This window comes from Bison bison, unplaced genomic scaffold, assembly GCF_000754665.1.
Source record: "Bison bison bison isolate TAMUID 2011002044 unplaced genomic scaffold, Bison_UMD1.0 scf7180017864472, whole genome shotgun sequence".
Lineage (NCBI taxonomy): Eukaryota > Metazoa > Chordata > Mammalia > Artiodactyla > Bovidae > Bison > Bison bison.
Genome location: NW_011495033.1, coordinates 3,216,238 through 3,241,575, shown reverse-complemented (window position 1 = coordinate 3,241,575; position 25,338 = coordinate 3,216,238). Strand labels below are relative to the sequence as shown.

Genomic DNA, 25,338 nt, shown 5'->3' with positions numbered 1-25,338 from the left:
CTAAACATCAGGGGGATATAATTAAGTAGTTAATGCTGCTGCTGCTAAGTCGCTTCAGTCATGTCCAACTCTGTGCCACCCCATAGACTACAGCCCACCAGGCTCCCCCGTCCCTGGGATTCTCCAGGCAAGAACACTGGAGTGGGTTGCCATTTCCTTCTCTAATGCATGAAAGCGAAAGGTCAAAGTGAAGTCGCTCAGTCGTGTCTGATTCTTAGCGATCCCATGGACTGCAGCCTGCCAGGCTCCTCCGTCCATGGGAATTTCCAGGCAAGAGTACTGGAGTGGGGTACCATTGCCTTCTTCGAGTTAATGCTAGAGGAAGGATATAGGGTTATGTGAAGAGAGTTGAATTGTGATTGAGTACCTCTGGTTCTGTGTTCCTCACTTTTTTTGTGTACCTAGCTCTACCTAAAGAGGTTGGTGAAAAACTTAGATAAAAAACTTCTTTTCTTAGAAGAAAAAGAACTTTAGTAGTTGCCTGAGAGAGGCAGAGGCAAAGGATTTGGAATATATACTTTACTGTTATATCCTGGGCCTGGAACTATACAGACTGGTGGAAGAGTACTAGGGCACAGAAGGTAAAACTTGTTCTGCACAAGCTGAAAATGTTACTTCTAGATGTATCTTTTTTTCCCCTCTCTCTTCTCTCTTTTAACTTATTCTTTGTCATATATATTAGAGAATAGAACTAGAAGCCCCAAATTAATTTCCAGTCTTTAAGGTATTATAGCTGTGTTTTGTGTGCATATTTGGGGGAAAAGCTAATGGACAGAGATTTTTAAATTTTGAAAGATAAAGGAAAGTTTTGTCATGAGAAGTAATAGAATACAAGTTGTACCCAGGATTCAGAGCTATGTTCAGAATTCCTGAGCCATAAGTTCCCAGCAGGTGATTGATTAGTCTTAGGTCCAATGATCCTTTGTATGTAAGTACTTGCCTAATTTATTAAAAGTTGTCATGGTTTCTAGACCATTGGTCCATAGATTTTCCTCTACTTCCAGTAGTTCTTCTGATAAAAATAGAATGCCTTACTAAATTAAAAATATATTCTTAAAATATAAATAGGATATTACTAATAGAATACTTAAATAAAATATTCCTTTCTGTCACAACTCTTATCACTGGCTTCTCCGAGGCGTACTTGCCTCTAAAAATTATCTCACTTATGTTTCCCATTCATAATGGGAAAGCTAGAAATGCATATAAGTTTTGAGAAAAGTCTAGTTTGTCCCATGTACAGGTTTCATAAATCTGATTCCAACTTGCTTATTCAAATTCAGTCTAAAATATTGTCTCTTATGCTTCAAGAAGTTATCATTGGACTTTTGTGATGGTCCAGTGGTCAAGAATGCACCTGCCAATGCAGGGAACATGGGTTTATGCCCTGGTCCGAGAACACCCCGTATGCTGCGAGGCCAGTGAAGCCTGAGTGCTACAACTGCTGAAGCCCACACACTTAGAGCCGGTGCTCTGCGACAGTAGAAGCCAACACAGTGAGAAGCCCGCACACAACTGCTGGATTGCAGCCCCTACTTGCTGCAGCTAGAGAAAGCCCACGCAGTGAAGCCCAGCAATGAAGACCCAGTGCAGCCTAAAATAATAAATAAATGATTTATTAAAAAAATTATTACTAAAATGGAAACTCCCATGGTGTTGTAAGAGAAATATTGGCACTATTATTGACAGCTGCCCCACACCAGTGGGTTCTGCATTCATGAATTCAACTAACAGATTATGATAAAAGTATTCGGGGGAAAGAAAATTCCAGAAAGTTCCCAAAAGTTCCAGAAAGCAAAACTGCAGTTTGCTGCAAGCCCCAGGAACTATTTACATAGTATTTACATTGTATAGGGTATTATAAGTAGTTTAGATATGATTTGAAGTACTGGAATAGGGCTATGTATTTGTATTTTTAGCTCCACCTAGTGGTTCAGAGTTAGTGCTAAGCAGTATCTTCAGTTCAGTTCAGTCGCTCAGTCGTATCCGACTCTGTGTGATCCCATAGACGGCAGCCCACCAGGCTCCCCCATCCCTGGGATTCTCCAGGCAAGAACACTGGAGTGGTCTGCCATTTCCTTCTCCAATGCATGAAAGGGAAAAGCGAAAGTGAAGTCGCTCAGTCGTGTCCGACTCCTAGCGACCCCATGGACTGCAGCCTACCAGGCTCCTACGTCCATGGGATTTTCCAGGCAAGAGTACTGGAGTGGGTGCCATTGCCTTCTCCGAAGCAGCATCTTACACAGTCTTATTTCAGTATGTGAACCACGTGGATATATTCTGCAGAGCCTAGTGAAATGTGTGCATAAAACCGATGTGCACTGGTCACTCTCATACATAGTTAATGCGTTTTGCAAAGCAGCTTGGAAGTATATATTGAGCTTTGGAAATGTTACTTATTGAAGACTTTGAAAATTTATTCTAAGGGAAAGAAATCCAAATATCGGAAAAATAAGATGCATAAATATGGTAATTGTAGCATACTTCATAATGTTTTAAAATACATAACCATCTAAAACAGAGCTATAATTAAGTAATTATAGCCAAGCCACTTAATAAAATCTTATTCAACCATTTAAATGATAGCTATAAAGATAGTATTAATATAGAAAAATGCTTATGATGTATTGAATAAAAGTGAATTGAAGTAATGCTAGTAATGGTTATATTAATATGGTAGAATTTTTTTTTCTTTTTTTGTGGGGGGAGAAGGGCATCCATGCAGCATGTGGGATCTTAGTTCCCTGAACCAGGAATCAAACCTGTGCCCCCTGCAGTGGATGTGCAGTCCTAACCACTGGCCTGCCAAAGAATTCCCTCTATTTTACTTTTTTAATATGGCTTATATTAATTTGATAAGAGAAAATACATTCAATTAGTATTACAAATAATAAAGGAACAGTAGAGTGATAAATCTATAAATCTATTTTGAGTTGCTCCTTGATTTTTAGGGCTAATATTTATGTTTCAACTGAAGTGCATGACAGTAAAGCTGTTTGGGATCAGTTGGCAGCTACCAAGGCAAGGTACCCTCTGTACAAAAACCAAAAAATCTTAACAACTATATTTTCTGCACTTTGTACTTACGGCTATACAGATAAGAAACAGTCATCTGAAAATAGCGGTGGAACCAGAGTGAATATTAGTCGTTTCATGCTGGGTAATTCTCTTTGAAGATTAATTGTTCCTTAGGTTTGGCACTAACAGAGTAGGGTTAGGGTTAGGGCTTCCCTTGTAGTTCAGTTGGTAAAAAATCTGCCTGCAATGCAGGAGACCTGGGTTCAATTCCTGGGTTGGGAAGATCCCCTGGAGAAGGAAATGGCAACCCACTCCAGTATTCTTGCCTGGAGAATCCCATGGACAGAGGAGCCTGGCAGGTACAATCCATGGGGTCGTAAGAGTCAGACACAACGACTAAACCACTACCACTAACAGAATACAACAAGTAAACCTCATTTGGCTCACGTGAAGCCCTTTGATGACTTTTCTCATTTCATTTATGTTAAAATTTCAACAAAATAGCAACATAACTATAAATGTTAAATTCCTTATTTGGTCCAAACAAGGTCCAGATACTGCTTTTGGTTAATTGTCTTTTAAGTCAATGAGTTTATAATAGGACCCTCTTCCGCCCATGTTTTTTTTTTCCCATTTGAATTGGATCATTTGCTCTGTAGGAATTCCGGTTTGGGCTTATTGTGTCCTCTAGTGTCTTTAAAAATGTATCCTTCTCTCTTTTACTTCGTATTTCCCATCAGCTGGTAATTAGATCCAGAGATATGATTAAATTTAAATTCTCTTCTCTTTTTGAAAGTTTTTTGCAAGGAATTTTCATGAGGGTTACTATGTACTTCCTTTTACATTACATCAGGAGATATATAATGTCTAGCTGTCCCCCTTTTAAGTGATATTAATATTGGTCAGTAGGTTTAGGCAATTATCAATTTGATCATTCATAAAAAAGTTCTCCATGAACTTTTTTCATTGCCTATTGACTTTATTATGAATTATTTTACATTAAAAAAAAAGTATGTACAGTCAACTACACTTATTTGTAATACCTTCCAGTTTTCCAGAACTAATTATGATGGCTAGCCAACCACTAATTTCTAGGTATATAGAGTCTCCTAACTTTTTAATGGAAACTTTATGGTTTGTGTTTGTTTGCTTTTTACTTAAGGCTTTGGTGTATCTGGAATGTGGTGTAAGATGGAGTTCCATTTTTATTTCCTTCCAGATAGTTGGCCATTGTGCCTGTGTTATTTGTTAAAAATTCATCTTTTCCCCATTGAATTAATTAATGCTCTTGTCCTGCTTTAAAACTCTACAAACTGAGATCTTTATTTCTATTTCACTAATAATTTGTCCCTACACCAGTACCACATTTAATAGAGTGTTTTGGTGCATCTGATAAAGCTAGTTTCCCTTCACCCATTTACATTTTTATTCAGTGTTTTAGGCTTTCCTGGTGGCTCAGATGGCAAAAAATCTGCCTTCAGTGCAGGAGACCTATATTTGATCCCTGGGTTGGGAAGATCCCCTGGAGAAGGGAATGGCAACCCACTCCAGTATTCTTGCCTGGAGAATTCCATGGACAGAGGAGCTTGGCAGGCTCTGTAGTCCATGGGGTCGCAAAGAGTCGGACACGACTGAGTGACTGTCACTCACTCAAAAGTCATCCAGTTGACAATCTAGAGACAGAGATGGCTAAGGTATTGTTATTTACAAGATTCGCCAAGGAGAGTCCCAAGTGTCTTCAGTGTTTTACCTAATGATTCAGTGTTTTATGTAATGATTTAGTAGCCATTGATGATAATTGCCTTGATTTATTATTTCAATAGAGTTTATTTCCTTTGTTTTTAAGAATTTGGTTTTACACATCTTAAAAATATAAATTGTACATGATTTCTATAGTACATCTCTTTGATTTTTAAATATACATCCACAAAATAGCCATTGTGAACTTTTTTATGATTCACTTCAAAGTTGACTAATTATGACTTCCTTATTACTTTATAGATTTTAAAAAATAGATCAGCTTTCTTTTTGCTTCCCTCTAACCCCCAACAGATTGAAGAAGAAATGTTGGCTTTGCAGAATGAACGCACAGAACGAATACGAAGCCTGCTGGAACGTCAAGCCAGAGAAATTGAAGCTTTTGACTCTGAAAGCATGAGACTAGGTTTTAGTAACATGGTCCTTTCTAATCTCTCCCCTGAGGCATTCAGCCACAGCTACCCGGGAGCTTCTGGTTGGTCTCACAATCCCACCGGGGGTCCAGGACCTCACTGGGGTCATCCCATGGGTGGCCCACCACAAGCTTGGGGCCATCCAATGCAAGGTGGACCCCAGCCGTGGGGTCACCCCTCGGGGCCAATGCAAGGGGTACCCCGAGGTAGCAGTATGGGAGTCCGCAATAGCCCTCAGGCTCTAAGGCGGACAGCTTCTGGGGGACGGACGGAGCAGGGCATGAGCAGAAGCACGAGTGTCACTTCTCAAATATCCAATGGGTCACACATGTCTTATACATAACTTAATAATTGAGAGTGGCGATTCCGCTGGAGCTGTCTGCCAAAAGAAACTGCCTACAGACATCGTCACAGCAGCCTCCTCACTTGGGTACTACAGTGTGGAAGCTAAGTGCATATGGTATATCTTACTCATTTTTGTAAAGCGTTCTGTTTTGTGTTTACTAATTGGGATGTCATAGTATTTGGCTGCCAGGTTTTTTTTTTTTTTTTTTTTTTTAACTTTTGAAGAAATTTTGAAAAGGGGAACGGTCATGTAGGTGTGTATACAAATACATACACACCCATATATATGTATCAAGCCTGTGGTTATAAGAAATTGGGTAGATAGGGGGTATTTTTGAAAACTGCAAAAATAGACTGCAGCAGTGTATCTTGAGTCATCACTTTGGGGCAATGACACATCCTAAGAAGGATGTGAAAAGATCTAAAGCCTTTCTACATATCCCAGATTCTTATAAGCCACTCACAGCAGGCAGCATATGCTGAAACAAGTTCTTACTGAAACACATCTGTATCCCCTTACCAACGTATTTTCTTTATTAAATTGGTCTGACTTCTCAGCCTCATTTGGAGTGAAAAAGAACATGGAAATCCATGAACACTAAAGGGTTGCATTGACTTTTTCAGAGAGTAGGAAACAATTTAGTTCTTTTTCTGAATGCTGCATAGATTTGTCAGTGAATTTTTTTTTTTTTTTTGGTGCATTCAATTGTGCCTTCTTTGTGGCATGGTGAGATGGAGGTGCTTAAGGAGATCACAAGTGGTGTGGGAATTGTATCAACAAACCCGTGAGCCTTTAAAGGGGAAGACTAGAAGGGTGAGAGAGGCCCCTGAAAGTTCATATGGTAGGTATGTTCAGCAGCAAGAGTGAGGAGATGAAGCCTCTGTATCCTGACGTTTCATTGCTTATACTGTGATATCTCATCCTAGCTAAGCTCTATAGCTTCCAAGACCCCAAACAGTACTTCTACTTTGTACAAAAACAAAGATATATAGCCAATACAAATCAAATGCCAGAGGTATTTGAATGATGCCATATTTGCAAACTGCCATCTATTGGAATTTTCACCACACTACATAGACATAATTTGATTACCCCCTTTTGGCTTATGGGATTTCCTGTTTACAAGTAGAATAGCCAATTATTTAAATGTTTAGTTGCCATAGTGAACCAGGAGTCACTGAGCCAATGGCTTTGCCAGCTGCTGACTAATCCTCATCACCACTGTAGATTTTGCTGCATGTGCAGGTCCTCTTTTTTTTTTTTAATTGCTGTTTTTGTTGCTGCAGTAGTTTACAAACTTCTAGTTCCTTGAGCCTTAGTGACCATTTGGCATCATGTTAACATCACACAACAGGAAACACCACTTCCAGAAGTCTCTAGCCTCAGTGCTAAAGTACTACTGAAAAGGAACTAGCTAGTTTGGCAAAGTAGAAAAAAAAAGTAAAGTAAGTTATAGTGGTCAGGGAATCTCTTGACAAACGCTAACTTTTTTATTTTTTCCCACAGAGGGGCATGTTTTGTTTTGTTTTATTTTGTTTTGCAATGAAGGATCAACCCAATGCTGAAAGTTAGATGTTACTTGGTATTCCACTGTTAGTGTGGAAATTGAGTTGAAGGTGGGTAGGAAGCTGTGAGTATGACTTGAAGGAAAAAAAATGTTCTTTTCAGTGATAGAGTTTCTTACAAGTTACTGTTTTGCCCCTTCCCTTGTCTTGAAGAACCCTTGCTGCTAACTCTGGATCCTGCTTTTCATATAGTCAGAGGACCCCCAGGTAGAATTTTCTAAGGCCCTCTCAATGATACTCTTCACCTAGGTCCAGGCTAATGACCAACCAGTAATCTGTTTGTTGAAATCTTGGTTTTCTCAACCAAATTTAAGTCTTCCCCAGGTGTGTCAGTCTAATCTCCATGAATCCTCCCCTTTAGGAATTTCTGGCATTCATTTAAAGGTAACTGGAAGAAAAATTAATGTAAGTCTTTTAAAAGCCAAGATCACAGTAGAACTCACACACAGTTTTAGGCAGTGTTTCAGGTAGCGCTCTGGTACATTGTCCTCTTGGCCAGGCTTGAAATCACCAGTTTTTAGGTGAACATGACATGTACTTGCTTGTCTGTCTAATGAAAGGGGCTTTTAATTTTCTGTCTTTTTGCATTCATGTTGTATACAGTATTTCAAGCAAACTGAGGTATCTACCTATTTGGAGGAAAATGATAGGAGAGAGCTTTAGAGTTAATAAAATGTATAAAAATATAATGAATTTGATACCTTTTATAAAAATTCTTACTAGATCTGGCCCCTCTGTACTGCTGGAGGGGTGGAATAGAAGTGCAGATCAATTTTACATATAAAACTCTTTAAAAAATACTACCAATAATACATGTTAAAGTCCACTTGTGGACTTGAATTAGTCAAATTGAGTTATTGAATTCATGCAGACCGTATGTACTTGTAAAATTGTGGTTGAATACTGACTCCAGATGTCTATCCAATAGGTTGTTGTATCTGATGTGTGTGGCAACCAGTTTTACATGTAGGTCATGACTATACCTGGATTATTCCATTAAGTTAATTTTAATTAAAGTATATATAGTTTGCAAAAATGGTTCAAATTAATTGATTTGTGTGTGTTTGTAAGATCTAACTTCTGAAGAATATCATACGTAGTAGGAATCATCAGAGTAAAGCTTGTAGCAAGAAAATTTGAAAGGTTTTGAGAGATCCTAAAGAAAGAAGCAGGCACTTTCTGAATCAGTGTACAGACTTCAACATTTGATCAAAGTACTACTACCTCCTCCCCAGTGTTGGTGTTCACTATATATAAATGTGTTTGAGAAAATAAGAAGTATGGGAGATTTTACACACGCATATCAGAAAGTCGTATACGCTATGTCTGGCATCCAGAGTCGGCAGTGTGAGTTTCTTAAGTTCACTCTCTCCCCCTTTTTTAAGTTCGCATTTGAAAAATGCAAAACCTCATACCTTGATACATTGTTCCTAATGGGGTTCCCTTCCTTTTGCACTTATTTTTCCCTTATTAAAGTCAGCTCTAACCCCAAATTAAAGTATCTGGAAGTATTTTCATTATATAGATAACATTAGCTGGAAAATATGTTTATATTTTATTCAGAGCTGCCATTCTTTTCTAAGTCATTTCTGTGCCTAGAGATGAACAGTCCTGGAATTGAAGCCACACCCATGGATATGAGATGCTTGGTACTCTAGGCCAAGGGTTTATTGGTAAATTGAACTTTTTAGCATAGTCAATATGATTTTCAGCTGCCTAGACATCAAGTAAACACCATTTAGCACACTAAAGAAACTGTCCTTGACTGTCTCCCACTCCCACCTATTTTTCCTCTCCCCCTTTTCAAAAATCAAAAACACTTTGAGTATCTTTTTCAAACCATAAGGCAGACTTTAGTAACTTTCTACTTCTTTATGTCTGGCATTTTAAACTTTTATAGAATACATTGTGTTGGACACTGGAATAATACTGTTTATTTTCACCTGTGAAAAATGACTCTATTGTACTTGAAACACCTCCTTTGCATTTCTCCATTTGTGCCATTCACTAGTGGAAATAAATTGTATTATACCATAATCTACTGGCTTTTAAAAACTGTGTTAAATATGCACATTTTTGGTATAGCTATTATCATTTGTATGTATATATTGTATATACATATGAGTGTCTATATGTGTGTATAGATAGACGGATATAACTCATACTGTACATTTCCATCAGGGCACTTAAGGTTCTGTTATATTGTTTTGTTATTTCAGTCCTCAAGTTAAGGCAAGAATGCATGTGTTTCTTAACAATTGAATACTCTGGGTTGATATTTATGAGAAGGTGGTCATTAGATGGAGTCTTTTCTTTTTTGATCCTTTCTTAGCACTTGAGTGGGTGGAAAGAAAGTTAAGTAAATTGTGGAACCATAAGTTGCAATGCAGAAAAGTAGTGCTGGGGAAGGAACCAGTTAGTGTTCCTGTGAGTTTGTGTCGTGATGCAGTGAAAGATAGTGATGCAGAGAGAAATGAACCATGGAAACTAGAAACCACTGGTGGTGATTCCTCTGCAGAGATGAAGAGAACCGATAAGTCACATAATCTTCATGTGCACTCCATCCATACATAGTGGTGCCATTGATCCTCTTACCCTTTTTGTTCCATTAATAATGATGATGATAATTATAAACTTTGCTAAGGACCAAAACATCCAAGAAAGAAATTACTGCTAAAGCATCTAAGGTTCTCCTAAACAATAAAGTCAACAGGAAATGGCCACTGGGAGAGAAGGATTTGGTGTTGGCAAGGGGCTTTCTCCTTTCGGCTGCCTCTTCTTGCTTGCTGATAGTGAGTTCTTCATGTACTGTCCACCCCTTCAGAGGCAAATCTTTGTAAGCACAGCTTTGGCCCCACACTGCAGCCCTTTCCTAGGAAGTTTATATGGCCCTGCGTTTTGTTCCATGCTCACAATGTGAAGTGTCTAGTGTGTATTCAAGTCAGAAAATAATATATTTAAGGTGTTTAAGTGTGAATCTCCTATAATGATGAAAGAGGAGGCTCTTATGTCTTAAAAAAAAAACTGTCTTCTCTAAGGAACAGATCTAAAACTTGGGCTGTCATCTTGGAGTTGCTTACCAAAATACAGATCATTATTGTTAAAGAGAAACTGATTCTCTGTTTTCCTTCATCTGTCATGATAGTGCCCCCAACCAGGCTGTAGCATTACCTTTGAAAAGGCCCTCACTTACTCTTAGTTGTTAAGAACTGGAAATTTTCCATCCTCAGATTCCTTAAAGGATGAAGAGTATGCTGTACACTTAGCAGACTTGCCTCTTGTATGCAAGGACTACTGATTGAAGTCTATTTTGCTGTGTGTCTGGTTATGTTGTCTGCACTTTTATTAAATCACTACAATAAGTCTACATTGGAAATGACTTAATTTGTAAAGAAGTTTTATTAAACACTGTCTAGAAAAAGAAAGTGAAGCTGAGAACTCTTCCTTTGCTGTGTGTTTATATTTTCTACTGAATTCTGGTAGCCCCTTTTAAAGTCAGTTGACTAGTTCTTCCCTCACTTACATTCAGATTTCCAAAATTTCACTCATGCAAGGGAAGAGAATCCATTTGGCCTAATAGTAGTCCTCAGATCATAAATACATAAATTAGTATGCACCTTATCTGCCTGTTGTGGGTTTCTTAAACTTGCACTTCCCTCTCACCCACCCCAAAATAGATATACTTTAAAGAAAATAAAGGCAGAGAATAAAAACTGGGGAGCCATTTACTATGTCACCATCACTGTTAACTGTTACCCAACAATCAGAACTTTTTGAAGTTTCAGAGGATGTGTGCATGTGTGTGTGTGTGCGTGCGTGTGTATCTGTTTGATTGTGTTGGGTTTGTTTATTTTTAAATATACAAGAGATTCTTTTTTTAAATAGAGAAAAAGGTTAATCCTCTCTGAAACAGGATGCCCATTGGATATATTAATCTAGACATCTGTAGGTAGTTTGCCATGAAAAAGTGGAGAGAAGATGAGACTTGTGAATGAATGAAAAGGGTATCTTGATACCCCAGAATTCCCCCCAAAGTACGGGTAATTCAACCTGCACAGTTTCCTTTTCACTCATAGTTTTTAGCAATTGTGAGTGAAGAAATCGTGTAATTATCTGTAAATATGTAGCTAACAAATTGACCTAGTTTCTGTATTTTTTTCGTTTTTGTACTAAAGTTTATAAGTCTGTGCCAGCTAGAGAGGAGTGGCTGTCATTGCCAGTTGTGGTCCTAGCATCTAACCCTGAAACCATCCTAGGTGACATTTTTAGAATTAATGCTTCAGTGTTGTTAAACAGGGGGAAGTTAAGTTTAATCATTGGTCAGGTTTAAAATTGTTTGAAGCAGAGTCATTTTATTTAATATGATTACATGTCCTCAGTCATGAATGAGGTAGGGAGCCTCCCTCCCCCAGTGGCCATGTTTACAGAAGTGTGTTTTGTCTATAAAGTGCAAGAGTTTTAATGTTTGTGTAAATTACGCAGGTGATAACATTATGGCTTGGAACTGTTTATTGGGCTCTCTCGCTGAATTTTCAAATGAACTATGCTTATTACTGGCACATTGATCCCATTTCTGGAGCATTTTTCCTATTTCCAGAACTACATATGTTCCTTTGTCATTATCCCTTGATATGCCTTGTAGCCTAAGGTATTAAAAGCTGGTAAACATAGATGAGGGAAATGCGTTTTTTTAAATCCAAGAACCTTCACTTGTATGCTTTCATTACTCATGTTATGTTTCTATGGCAACTCTGAGGTCAGTGGAGTTTAGAAATGAGATACCAATATTAATGAAAAGTGTGTGCTCTTTGCTTTTGCATGGCTTGGCTTAGCATCAAAGGTATATTAGGCCACTTGAAAGCATGAAGACCAGTTGTATGGGAACAGGTTTCTCTCGGTGGCACATTTTGCTTTTTCTGAGCCCTCAAATACATTGCCTCAGCGTGAACATTATTGTTTCTATAATTACACATGGTCATGGAATGAATTATGTGACTTAAAAGGATGGAACTGCTTGATGTTTGCAGATTCTAACTGGCCATGTGACTGTTTGGCACATATCACACAAACCTGGGGGGAAATATTGGAAGCCTTCTAACCCCTGTTTAGTCATAGACAAGTGTATTCAGCTTATCAAGATACTGACTGCCCCTGTTGTGTCGCCAGAAAGCTCTTCTTTGGTGTCCATTCCAAATGTGCTTTCTTGCATTTCATAATATCAAAGAAACCACCGCCTCTTCTCTCAAAAGCATTTTATATGTCATACCTTTTATTCTATATTAAATGGGAATTGTGCCTGTTTAGAGTGCCCCTCCAATTAATTATATCCATGTGTCTAAAATAATCCAAGCCGGAGGCACAGGTGGGAAAAACATTTTTTTTTTAAGTCCACTCAAGGCCAGTAATTTATCTGACAAGGTATTTTACCACATTATCTTGACATTTGATATATGAGCCTATTAGAAATTGCAGGTGGTTTCATAGGGCAAAATCCAAGTGGAGAGGGATATGTGGGGTTTCTATTAAGAGATAATTTTGTTATTGTTTTACCTGTCCTTTGATGATCCTCCCCTGCTAGGTTAGAATGGGTTAATTCTCCAAATTTGTTTTTTATCTTTTAGGGAAATTTTTACAAAAGCAATGGTCTGATGTAAATAACATTTTGAAGTATAGTGCACATAACTTCCCCAGACTATTCCAACCTGATAATTTGTAAATGCTTTAGAGTTTTTTAAATTAACACTTGTGTTGCTAAATCCTATTTATGTAAGTCTGCTAAAGATTTTAACCCATTTAAAACTTAAACATTTAAATAATGGATGGGTTGCTCTGAACAATTTAGCTTTCAGAAACCCCTTGTTTTAGTATATGAAAAGGATAGCCTAATGCGCATTAATGAGGTTGGAGAGACTATGAGAAATATGTATAGTGTATATTTTAAAACAGCTTTGCTTGTATTGTGAAGATTTAAAAACAAACTTGAGATTTTTAACGTAACTATTAACACAGTTTTAACATAAGTTATCCCACTGGGTTTAAGAGCATCTTGAATGTATAATCCTTTTTGTAACCCAGGTTGGTTTCTGCTTTTACCAGTCATCCAAACATATTATTTATGATTTTAGTTTTATATACTCATTTACTTTTGTTTTCCTCAACCAGCATGATTTTTTTGCACATGTATTGTAGAAATTTTTAAAAAGAAAAATCAATACATCATTTTCTCTGAATTTTCTTCACTTCTCTCTTCCTTTCTACTAACCCGTTACCTTAAAGGCCATATCGCTCCATTTGCATTATTTGTGCAAATGCCAGGGTTGGTTTTTATTTTTATTTTTGCTATTTACCGAAAAAAAGAAAAATGCTTCAGTCAATTGCTTTTTTATTTAAAAAAAAAATTAAAAAAAGAAAAAAAGCTGTAACCTTATCATTTCTGAGTAGACCATTGAAAGATGAATGCACACCTGTAATAGACCAGGACCAGCTTTGGTGGCTAAATGGAATATTTTAACTAAGCAAAAGGTTCTTTTCTAAAAATGGTGTATATAATCCACAATCTCTTTCAGTTATTCCCACAAGTCAGGGGTCCAGATAAAATGAGGGTTATCAGCTAACTGATACATTATCATTGAGATTCATCAATGAATTTGTACATTTCTAGTTCCCTTTGGTGAAGGGGAAAAAAAAGATTTTGCAAAACCTAGATTTTGGCTTGGTTTATTGCCTCCTTTTTTGGCAGCCTTCATCTTCTCATCTCCCAAAGCCCTTGAGCCTGTCGGGTTTTCATGGTGGACAAAGGACCGTGGTCTTTTAAAGCTGGGACGTGATTTTTTTTTGGTGAGAGATTATCATGTTGAAAGTGATGTTCTGCCACTTTCCCGATGACTAATTTTAAATCTACACAGTCCTCTTAATTTTTGGACCAAACAGATGCCCACAGTGGAGGCTTCCCAAGGGTTCCAATGGAGAAGAAGCCTCTCCCCCACTGTCAGCACCAGCTGGTAAAAGTGACTGTACAGATGTGCATTTTCTTTTTGGTAGAAATGGTTTGCAGCACTAACTGGTAAGGCTTATTGTACAGTATATTGTCAGTATTCTTCTGGTTCAGCATACCTTATAGTTCATATATAACCTGTATTAATTGTATAGATTGTGCATTTAAAGCTGTTACCAAGTTGTCAGAACATAAGAGCGAAAACAAGGTCATATGTAATATTTTGTTTGTAAGTATCCTTTGTATCATAGCAAAGGAAATGTTTAAAAAAAATCAACTGTAATAAAGTAATTTTAGTACACGGAGTGTCTGCTCAGTTTTTTTTAAGTAATTGTATTTCCATAAAATATATTTCAGTTCAATGACTGTTTATTGGATAATCACTGAATCTCAGGCACTGTGCTGGATGAGTGAGATGCGGCTAAAGATGAGCTCCCTGATGTCGGCTCTAGTCTAATTGCCTCAAATTCTGTGTACCCAGGCAGTGACGTAGCCTATTGTGTTGTGGCTGTGAGATACGATTCTAGTTTAGGTTCTAATGGTTTGATGCATGTTCTTAAGTTTTATACAAACGTATGTTGTGGTCTGTATTACTGTGGTTCCTCCCGTACACATGGACGCCCAGCTGTCTGTAGTTCTCGGACCTTGTGCAAAGAAAGCTTCTGAAGGTGGTTTCATCTGGGTTTATCTTCCCAGATTTTAAAATCACCACATTTTAGCCCTGAATGAGGCAGATCATCTAATCCAGTCCTGTTAAAATGACTTTTTTATCAGAAGGCTTGGAGGGATGGAGTTTCATGGACTGGGGCTTCTATGTTTTTTTAATTAGTAGTTTTAAGTGTCATTTTAAAAAGCATTATTGAGATTACCTACTTTATTGAATTAGAAGACTATCAGAAAAGTGGCTCTTTAAAACATGGCTTTTAAACTCCTAGAATGTTGATATTGAGCTACTTTGAGATTAATTAGCATTTACATAGGGTTTAATTTGCCTGGGTCAAACAGCCAAGATTAGTTTCCAGGTGTTCTCTCTATCATTTCCAGCATCCCACCTTGAATTTGGTTGAGCTATTAAAAGGGATTTAAAAAACAAGATTTCTGTTTATATCTCCACAGTTGGGCTGTTCAAACTGCAGTGAAAGGAGACTATCATAAAACATGTGCTTCTAACCATGTCAGCAACCCAAAACACATGTTGTTACTGACCAAATGCATCAAAGATGCTCTGAGTTAATGCATAGGGTTTAAAGCCTATCCTACCTGACTATAAAAGAAATTTGAACAGAAATAAAGAATCAGCACAGTGGTCTGCTAGCTCCACAGCCCCAGGGTTTTAAGCTAGCACTGTCATCTACATCTGAGTGATGAAAACCTGCTAAACCAGGGTGTTCCTGTTGCGTGTCCCAGGCAACTAGTGACTATATTTTCAGATACTTGTTCTTATTAGATATGAGACAAGGCTGCCAAGGGGGTGCTAAGGCTATGCAAACTGCAATAAACAACTTTAGGGACACCATTCATAGATACATGTTGACTCCATCACAGAGTTGTGCAGCAGCTCTGAAAACAAATTCTCCTTTTGTTAACACCCTTTACATTATGGAGTTTAAGATGAGCATTACTTATTGTCATCTCAGCCAGTGATTGACTAGGAAAAGGCGAAGTTTGGCTTGAAGAGCAGTGGTTGGGGTTCTGGTCTTTAGCCCCGTCACTACTAACTGTGAGATCTTGAAGGGCACATCCTTTCTGACATCACTTATAAGAAAAAAGCAGATGGTTTTTTGGCTGGAACAAATGAACCAATGATAACATGGTTATCAGCACGTGTGTGTGTGTGTGTGTGTGTGTGTGTGTGTGTGTGTGTATGTACACGCGCGTGCTTGGGAAGGGAGTGGAAAGAGTTTGCTTTCAACCGGGCAACCCAGCACTCAGTCTGTGAGCCTCAAAGATGCTGCTCTTCCAGGTCCTTCCCTACTTTGCAATAGAATTAATAACTAGAACTTCTTGGCCTTATAAGAATTGGAAAAAAGATTCTGATCTGAAAGCAGATGTCACCTCATTACAGAGGTCTTTGAACTCTGATTGTGGAATTAAATGGACTTGCAGAACGGGATCCATCTGCTTTTATTATTTCATTTTAGCCTAACAGACCTAAATTAAGGCTTTTTCATTGTCTCATTGTTTTCATGTGGAATAACTCATAACTTGCCCAAAAGTCCTATGTGTCACTGATGAAGGAGAAACTAGAATCCACATCTCCAGAAACTATTGTGGTGCTCTGTCCAACACACAAATTAGTAATTGCCCCTGGAAAATATCTCTATGTAGGTATCATTGATGATCAGGGAATTTTGAGCCTACTGGGAAATTAGCCCAGAGCAGGAGGACTGGTTATTGATTAAACAGAGCTGCCAGTGGTTAGTGTTAGTGGACACAAACCTAGATCTATAGAAGTGAAGCAACACCCAGCAAATAGTGTGCAGTGAGGCTCTGTTAACTCACAGGTAGGTAAGTGTGGCTCGGTACATAGACGATTTGAGACAAACAGCATGTTTGTTTCTGGAGATTTAAAAATGACATTCCATTGTTGCAGGGAGACTGCAGTTTATTATTCAGAGGCAAACAAGTTGGAGAGAATTTTTTGTTTAATCACACTAGTGATAGACACTAGAACAGGATATTATTATATAGGAAGGCTGGAGGAGCTAGAGATACTTGTTTTTAAAGTGTTAATATCTTTTATTGTTTGTTTTAATGAAATTCCACTATTTCTCAGCATAGGTTCCCTCCACAATGTGTGCCAAGTGGCTGTCTAGGTTGCATATTCTACCAGAGTTGTGGGACTTCCTGCTTCCTAAGGCATTCATTCCACCTCTGGGCACTCGGACACTCCCTAGGTATAACTTCTCAATCTTAACTCTGTAAAATGTGATAAATAGTGAAAACAGTTTCTTACGCCATCCTTTGTGGCTTGGCTGTAGAATCATTGATATCACTGAATCACTGGTATCATTGGCAAGTTCTGCCAAAGTGGCCAAGTATATCTGTTTATTTAAGCATGGAGAAACTTTAAAGTTCATTTCTAAAGGAAGAAACCTTGGCATTACTCAGCGTGACTGACTGACAGAGGGTCCTGTAGTCTGGGTGGAAGATGAGTACAGAAGACTCTCCGGCTCTGGCGTGGTTTTGAGGTTGTATATAAAGCTGAAATGAGACTTCCTGTGTCAAGACCTCTTTTATAACAGCACTCAAGTCTTAGCAAGGATATCTTCTTCACACAGAGACAATGTCTTCTCAAAATGAGGATTTGGTGCTATGTTTTTTTCACATTGTCATCTCTGGCCAAGCCACCTTGGAAACCCATGTATAAATACACAAAATACTAAATCTTTAAGAGAATTAAGTTACAGCTTAAGCACAGTTTTTGATATCAAAGGTCAGAACTTAGCAGAACTCAAAGAAACTTTGAGAAGCAGTTGTGGGCTTCCTACATTCTGATCCAGTGGATGGAGACATAACTCAGTTTCCACTTCAGAGAGAATGTCTCCTTTATTGTCTCTGGGTTGTGTTTTTTCCCCCTTTACCATTTGAAGGTGTTTATAAATAATAAAGAGACCAAAAGGGGAGGCGAGCAAGTGAATGAGACCTGAGTGGGGTGCCAGACACGCTACCTGGAAAACTCCCAACTCATGGCGCTTCCTTGGGTTTTGTTTGTGTCATCGTTTTCTTGCCTCCCCAAGTTTGTAACTTGTCAGTTTGTCCAAGGGCCGTGCACTCTCTCAGAATGTGTGTCTGGGGATCTTCCATCTGGTTTCATATAATTAGCTCACAACCAAAGTGGAGCCAGTTTGGGTGAGTCCTTTATCATTAGATGAAGGGCAGAGTCACCCAAACCTGCTTGAACAGGAAGTACACTTTCTTGCCAAAAATGGGCTGAAAAGCAGTGATGTCACCAAACGGTGATGAGAAGACGGGACAGAAGTAGCTTTTTGAGAACGGCTTTGAGTACATTTGGCACAAGGGGCATGGAGGAGAATTGGGGTTTAGGTCATTAGAGCTGTGGATCCAAGGCAATCAGTGGAACTGGATTGGGCTGTTCTGAAAGCTTGGCTCTGGAGAGGGAAAGGCTAGTAGTAGTGTCAGAAAAGAGGGAACTAACCAAAAAAACACCTCAGATGTGAGGTTCATACTTTTATCACTTAAAGGAGACATATATATATATATATCTTCCTCTACCCCCACCCCACAAGCTTGCTTTCCTGTAAAAGGTGAACCATGATTTCTCCAAAAGCTATTATCTTAAAGGACTAGAGTCTCAAGGTATCTGGCCTAGAGAAACAATCCAGATTTTAGCCCTTAGGGGCCATTTAATCCTGGGGGTGCAGGTGGCGGGGGGTGTTTAAAAAACCACTGTTTGGTTTACAGTGAGTTCTGAACTATCATAGGGTCCTGAATATGGGAGCGCCAGAGCTAATAAACGGAAATCTCCACTGTACCAGATGCTGGGGGAGAGGGTGGCCAGATGTCAGTAGTTCTTCACCAAGCCTTATACCAAGGTGGTTAGCCAGAAGTACAATGGCTTATTTGGGGTTCCCTTCCTTATTATTGGAGAAGGCAATGGCACCCCACTCCAGCACTCTTGCCTGGAAAATCCCATGGATGGAGGAGCCTGGTATTATTTCTCCTGCTCAGAAACAGTGAGAGAATGTTAGCTGAAGAACGTGGAGGAAGAGGAACCAGCAGTGGGGAAGGAGGGGGGGGAATCTTTTCATGACAGGATAAAGTGCCTTAGACAATTGAGTGTTGTCTGCCTTCCGGTTCAGATTCTTAGATTAGTTTATAGAGTTTCTTCTTATTTGATCTAGAAGAACAAGAATGGGCGAAGATTATCCAAATCATGGCCCTAGGAATTCCTCATACCAAGCCTTAGGACATGGTAATCGTCTCTCCTCCTTAAAACTGCTTTCCTGTTGGTGAGGCCAGGATGGAGCTGCTTGTCGAAACAGGTGCTTTCTTTTCTTGATGACCAATTAAAACTTCTGGGTAAAGCTTTCTTTTTTGGGGGGAGGGGACAGACTGGATGTCCTACTGTATTGCTTAATGGCCTAACCCAAACCAAGTTGTGTGGGTCAATCCATACAATACCTTATTTTACTCTAATCTTCAGCATTAGTCCTCAAAACACCGAGGTTATCAGTCAGTAAGTGGCCAGATCCAGGGGAAGCTTTTTCTTCATCTACACGGATGGATAGCCTTTTGAATAATTGAGCAGAAAAGGCGTGATAATGTGAAATATTCATAAATCACTGAGTCAGCTCCAGTCAATCTCTTGGAACTACTGTTTTCTCTAGTACCAGATGTCTCTCTAGGCTCTGAAGAGGGAAAGGCTAGCAGCAGTGTCAGAAAAGAGGGCAACTAACCAAAAAAGACCCACCTAAGATATGAGGTTTGTACTTTTACCACTTAGAGAAAGCTCACATCTCTAGAGAAAAACACCTCTCACTGGAGCTCTCTGGAGTAATCCCCCAAAATGGTACTGGAAGGAGCACCTAGAATGTCTGAAAGCCTGGCTCCTTGAGCCATGGTCAAGCACACCCTGCGATGATTTCCTATTCTTAATCACTCCTGGAATCTCTCCAGTGAGTTTGGAGGTCCTAGGCTGAAGCCCCAGATCAGCCCCCCACGCCCAATCAAGACTTGCAGAACTCATCCAAACACTGGACCTTCGTGTTCCAGACGTAGGTGTTCACGTTCTCTGCCTTGTCGCCCTCCCCAACCCAGTCTCAGCACAGCACTGGCCGCCTCGGGCCTTTTTCACTGACACAGCCACACGGCTCTGTGAGCCGCTTCCACAGCTGTCACCACGTGAAGTCAGCGGAGCGCCACAGCCGCAGAAAAAAAAACAAAACGAGGGAAGTGGGACCAAGACACAAACATCCTGTCTGTCCCCACTACCTCAAGTGGCTCCAGCTTGAGAAGCTGTGGGGCACAGACCTACCAATGGCTCACAAAAACGCATCTTCTCTGTGTCATTGCTAGTAAACTAGCATTTTCTCTAAAGTCCAGGAACTTAAATGGTGCTATTCTTTGGCTTATGAAGTCAATGACAGGGGACAGTGACGGGCAATGCCCCGCTGCTGAGCCAGGATGAGTTGGCATGTGCAGAGCAAGGTCTGGGCAGGAGTTCTCCCCAGGGGTCAGTGAACGCCAGCTTCCGGGGGGTTCCATCTCTTTCCACAGACCAGTTTAATAGAGGGGCTGGACCAGGGGCAAAGGGCTGCAGCGGCCTGGCCGCGTTCTGTCCTAATTGCCTGGTAAGGACTCAGCCATGCGCAGTTCTGTTCTTCCTTGTGAGGCTAGGGGCTTCTCAGGTCAGGTCTCACCGCGTATAGGATCTCTTCCAGCTAAAGATCTCCTCCAGACTGGAAGAGGGGGAGACCTCCCGCTTCGGCAGGGTTCCCCAACGACGCCGGCCCGCAAGGAAGGAAGCTCGGCGCCTGCTCAGCCCTTTCATCCTCTCTTCCGTCCGGAAGAAGTCAGTCAAGGCCCGGAAGTACTCCAAGGTGACCTCGTGGCTCCAGGCTGGCAAGGGCTCCTGGCGCAGGAAGCCGCAGTGGCCCCCGTGGCGGCTGAGCAGAAGGAAGAAGTAGGGGTTGCTGTGAAAGAGTTCAGTTGGCAGAAAGTGGTTTGGGGGCCCGCACACGGGGTCGTCGGCACTGCAGATGCACAGCACAGGTACCGCTGCCTCATCCACATCCCGGAGGGGGTCGTTGTGGTCCCAGTAGGTGTCCCAGCTGATGGGGAAGCTCTTGGTGTGGCAGAAGAGAGTCTCCTCAAACTCCCGCAGGGAGCGGCTCCTGAACAGTTTGCCGGTATCCACTGTGTCCTCCAGGGCCGTGGCATACCTGGCAGCAAGAAGTTGGAGGAGGAAGGAAGGAAAGAGAAAATAAATAGACAGCACATGTTACAGAGTGGCTGCCCGCAGGCCAGTGTCTGACCACGGAGGCTTTCTTTGGCCTTACGCTTACTCCTTGGAAGGAAAGTTATGATCAACCTAGATAGCATATTCAAAAGCAGAGACATTATTTTGCCAACAAAGGTTCGTCTAGTCAAGGCTATGGTTTTTCCTGTGGTCATGTATGGATGTGAGAGTTGGACTGTGAAGAAGGCTGAGCGCCGAAGAATTGATGCTTTTGAACTGGGGTGTTGGAAAAGACTCTTGAGAGTCCCTTGGACTGCAAGGAGATCCAACCAGTCCATTCTGAAGGAGATCAGCCCTGGGATTTCTTTGGAGGGAATGATGCTGAAGCTGAAACTCCAGTACTTTGACCACCTCATGCGAAGAGTTGACTCACTGGAAAAGACTCTGATGCTGGGAGGGATTGGGGGCAGGAGGAGAAGGGGACGACAGAGGATGAGATGGCTGGATGGCATCACTGACTCGATGGACGTGAGTCTGAGTGAACTCCGGGAGTTGGTGACGGACAGGGAGGCCTGGCGTGCTGGGATTCATGGGGTCGCAAAGAGTCGGACACGACTGAGCGACTGATCTGATCTGATAGTGTGTTTAAAAACTTCCACATTGTTGCCATCGTTTAAAACCAGGAGGTTTGGGAATTCCCTGGCAGTCCCGTGCTTAAAACTGCCGTGGGCCTGGTTTCATCCCTAGTCAGGGAACTAAGGTACCACAAGCCGCACAGCGTGGCTAAAAATAATAAAATCAGGATAATTCACATAAAATGCAGCTAGCTGGCTTCTCAAAGGAAATGAGGAGGTCTGACAACATGGACTGGCATGGCAACAATCAGGGTATTTCCGCCCTCCTTCCTGTATTACAGTTTCTATGAGGATGGTCATTCATGGCATCACCTCCTCAGCCCTGGGGCAGCATTTGACTTTACAGCTGTGACAACTGTCCCCCTGACCTCAACTTCTGACCCCTGTAGGGAACTTGCTACAAACTGTCACCTCCTGTACTCCTCTTAGAACCCACTGGCTCAGACTATCCAAACCAGCAAGTGACACCCCCATCATTAACATTTTAAGTTGTATTGGTTTGCTTGCTTTTTTAAAAAATATATTTATTTATTTATTTTTAGCTGTGCTGGGTCTTTGTTGCGGCACGGCCTTTTCTCTAGTGGTGGCGAGCCTAGTTGCAGTGCACGAGGTTCTCGTTGCGGTGGCTGCTCTTGTGGAGCATGGGCTCTCACTACGTGGGCTCAGTCGTTGCGGCTCCCGGGCATTAAAGCATAGGCTCAGTAGTTGTGATGTAACCGGCTTAGCTGTTCCACGGCATGTGGGATCTTCCGGGACCAGAAATTGAATCCATGTCTCCTGCATTGGCAGGCAGATTCTTTACCACTGAGCCACCAGGGAAGCCCAGTTTGGTTGTTTTTTTAAAAGATAATATGCTGTCTGGATGATGACGAATGTGACCTTGATCAGTGGGGCAAGTATTTCTAGAGAGGGCTGAGTGGCGGAGGAAGTAACTGAGAGTGTAATAATTAATTTACGGGGTGAGTTCCCAAATGGGAGCCTGAGAGTAACTGCTCTGGAAAAGAGGGATATATTGGCTGTTTCCACCTCCCTGGGGAGAGCCTGGCACCCTGACCAGGAGGCCAGGATGGGTAGTTCAGTACTTAGTTTGGGTTAATTCAGCCTTAGCCAGCTGAATTTGGATAGGTGCCTCCTGCAAACAGTCAAAGAGGCTTGCCCCAAGTGGGCAATCCCCAAATTCCATGGGCAGGGCAGTTCCTAAAGGCCCAGTTTTTCTTTTCACTTCCCCCACTGTATCCTCCAGCTGGTACCTGGGGTCAGCAGCACTGATGGTGGTCATTTGTGGAAGGAAACTGACAATTAGGCCATGTGAGAGCACCTTGCCCGTGGACTGTTCCAGTGGCTTTGGATTGCCATGGTAGCATATGGGCTGCTGTTGAGCTCAGGGTTTGGGAGGCAAAATGGAGCAAGAAAAGAAAGAAAAATCACAATTGCCACCACGTATTGGTGCCAGGCCCCGTACTTTGTTTATCTTACTTCATGCCACCTTGTGAGGTTCGATTCAGTTCAGTTCAGTTGCTCAGTCGTGTCCAACTCTTTGCGACCCCATGAATCGCAGCACGCCAGGCCTCCCTGTCCATCACCAACTCCCGGAGTTCACTCACACTCACATCCATCGAGTCAGTGATGCCAGCCAGCCATCTCATCCTCTGTCGTCCCCTTCTCCTCCTGCCCCCAATCCCTCCCAGCATCAGGGTCTTTTCCAATGAGTCAACTCTTCGCATGAGGTGGCCAAAATACTGGAGTTTCAGCTTTAGTATCATTCCTTCTAAAGAAATCCCAGAGGGGATCTCCTTCAGAATGGACTGGTTGGATCTCCTTGCAGTCCAAGGGACTCTCAAGAGTCATCTCCAACACCACAGTTCAAAAGCATCAATTCTTCGGCGCTCAGCCTTCTTCACAGTCCAACTCTCACATCCATACATGACCACAGGAAAAACCATAGCCTCGACTAGACGGACCTTTGTTGGCAAAGTAATGTCTCTGCTTTTGAATATGCTATCTAGGTTGGTCATAACTTTCCTTCCAAGGAGTAAGCGTCTTTTAATTTCATGGCTGCAGTCACCATCTGCGGTGATTAGTAACTCCCTTTAACTGAAGACGAAAGTGAGGCTCATAGGGATTAGCTAGACATGATGGCAACACTGTGGTGGGGCAGAAAGACCTGGGATGTGGGGTCAGACCCATTTGGGTTCAAATCCTGAATTTCCAGCAACTTAGCTAACCCCTTCATCCCCTAGGAAAGCAACAGTGTAAGCCGAGGCCTGGTTATTTGCTGTGGGACTGTCACCCAGGCCTTTTCAGTGGAAGAGTCTCCCTGTCACCCTGGTGGTAGATTCTTTTCTTTTTGGAGATTTAAAGAAATATGTTTAAACATTCTTAAAATTTTTGCATTAAATATTGAGTACATACCTAGGAATATGCAAAACACTTGTCAGGTCTAAGGAATTTCAATAAATCAAATAACCACCAAATTTCTAATTTCTGTCATCTCCAGGCTCAGAGACTATAAGGAAACTTTCTGGACAATCAGTCACAATTGCTTCCAGAGCCCTCTTTGCTGATTTGACTAGGCGATGTGCAGCATCAGGTGCTTAGGTTGCTAGGATGAAATGCAGCTGAGGTGAGGCCAGGGGGCCCCCTGGGTTGGAGTCCCCGCTCCAGCTAATGATGCTGACTCAGTCGGTCCGTGGCTTTTAAATTTGCTTCTCTGATTCTGTCTAGATTAGAGGGTTTGGACGCTTCAGAAACTGTGTGGAGAACTCTGCCCAAATTGCTCTACACATGTTTGATTCAGTACCAGGCAGAACTGTTTCCCAGCCCCAAACCCCTACCCACCGCGTCTGCGGCCCCCATTACCCACCTGCTGAGGGCGATCTTCTGGTGAAGCAGAAAGCCCCGCTCATAGGGCCAGGGCAGGCCGGCCTCAAACCACTCGCGGCAGCGTAGCACGGGCGAGATGCAGGCGGCTCCGGTCATGTAGCTGGAGGAGCCACACTCGCCCAGGTAGGACAGCAGCAGCGCCGAGCCCGAGCCCTCGCTCACCGCGAACAGCGGGGCCGCGGGGTGTCGGAAGCGGATGTAAGTGATGGCCTCTTTGAGGTCGGATGGGTCCCCAAAGGGCTGCAGCCGGGGGCTGACCAGTGGGCAGCCGTGGTGGCCGCGCCGGTGGAAGATCACCGGGTAGTAGCCGCGCTCCAGGGCCAGCAGGGAGAGGCCGAGCACGTTGCGGGTGAGGCGCCCCCAGGCATTGGGGATCACCAGCAGTACCGCCGGGAGGCCCCCGGCGTTGGTGGCCCGGCGGCCCCGGGCGCCAGGTCCCACCACCCAGTCCAGGGCCACCAGCCCGTCATCTGCCAACTGCAGGTACTCCCGGGCCAGCTCGGACCCCGGCCCCACCGGCAGCACGAAGTGGCAGAGGGTCTGCAGGTGGGGCCCGGACAGCCAGGGGCGCGGGCCTGGCTCCAGCGCGGCTGAGCGTCGCAGAGCGCGCAGCAGGCACTGGGCCAGCGCCGACGGCTTACAGATGAGGCTGCAGCCTCCGGGCAGCGGCTCCCGCCCGTCGCTGAACTGACCCGCGGGGCCTCCGCCGTCCACCTCCTCCCCGTGATCTTCTCCCCGCGCCCCCGGCAGGGTCCTCGCTCCGACGGCGCGCCTGCCAGGCCGCCGCAGCCTCAGGACGAGCAG

At 42.2% G+C, this 25,338-nt stretch overlaps 3 protein-coding genes across 3 annotated transcripts in view; 2 read left to right on the top strand and 1 right to left on the bottom strand.

Annotated features, from left to right (window-relative positions):
• Positions 1-14,395, top strand: part of TAOK1 (TAO kinase 1) — a 110,116-nt gene extending 95,721 nt beyond the window's left edge. Inside the window, exon 20 of the mRNA XM_010861382.1 lies at positions 5,071-14,395. Within this exon, the coding sequence (XP_010859684.1) occupies positions 5,071-5,532 (462 nt within the window). The 3' untranslated portion in view covers positions 5,533-14,395. The remainder of the gene's footprint in view (positions 1-5,070) is intronic.
• A 4,452-nt stretch (positions 14,396-18,847) lies between these two features.
• On the bottom strand, positions 18,848-25,338 carry ABHD15 (abhydrolase domain containing 15; the record flags this gene model as incomplete). The annotated part of the gene is made up of 2 exons (XM_010861682.1): positions 18,848-20,999; positions 24,515-25,338. Coding segments are annotated over 2 exons (1,350 nt in total), but the record flags the coding sequence as incomplete, so codon positions are not given.
• The window catches only part of TP53I13 (tumor protein p53 inducible protein 13), a 10,890-nt gene continuing 6,326 nt past the window's right edge, over positions 20,775-25,338 (top strand). The window contains exons 1-2 of the mRNA XM_010861381.1: positions 20,775-20,829; positions 24,149-24,274. The gene's annotated coding sequence lies outside the window, so the exon portion shown is untranslated. The remainder of the gene's footprint in view (positions 20,830-24,148; positions 24,275-25,338) is intronic.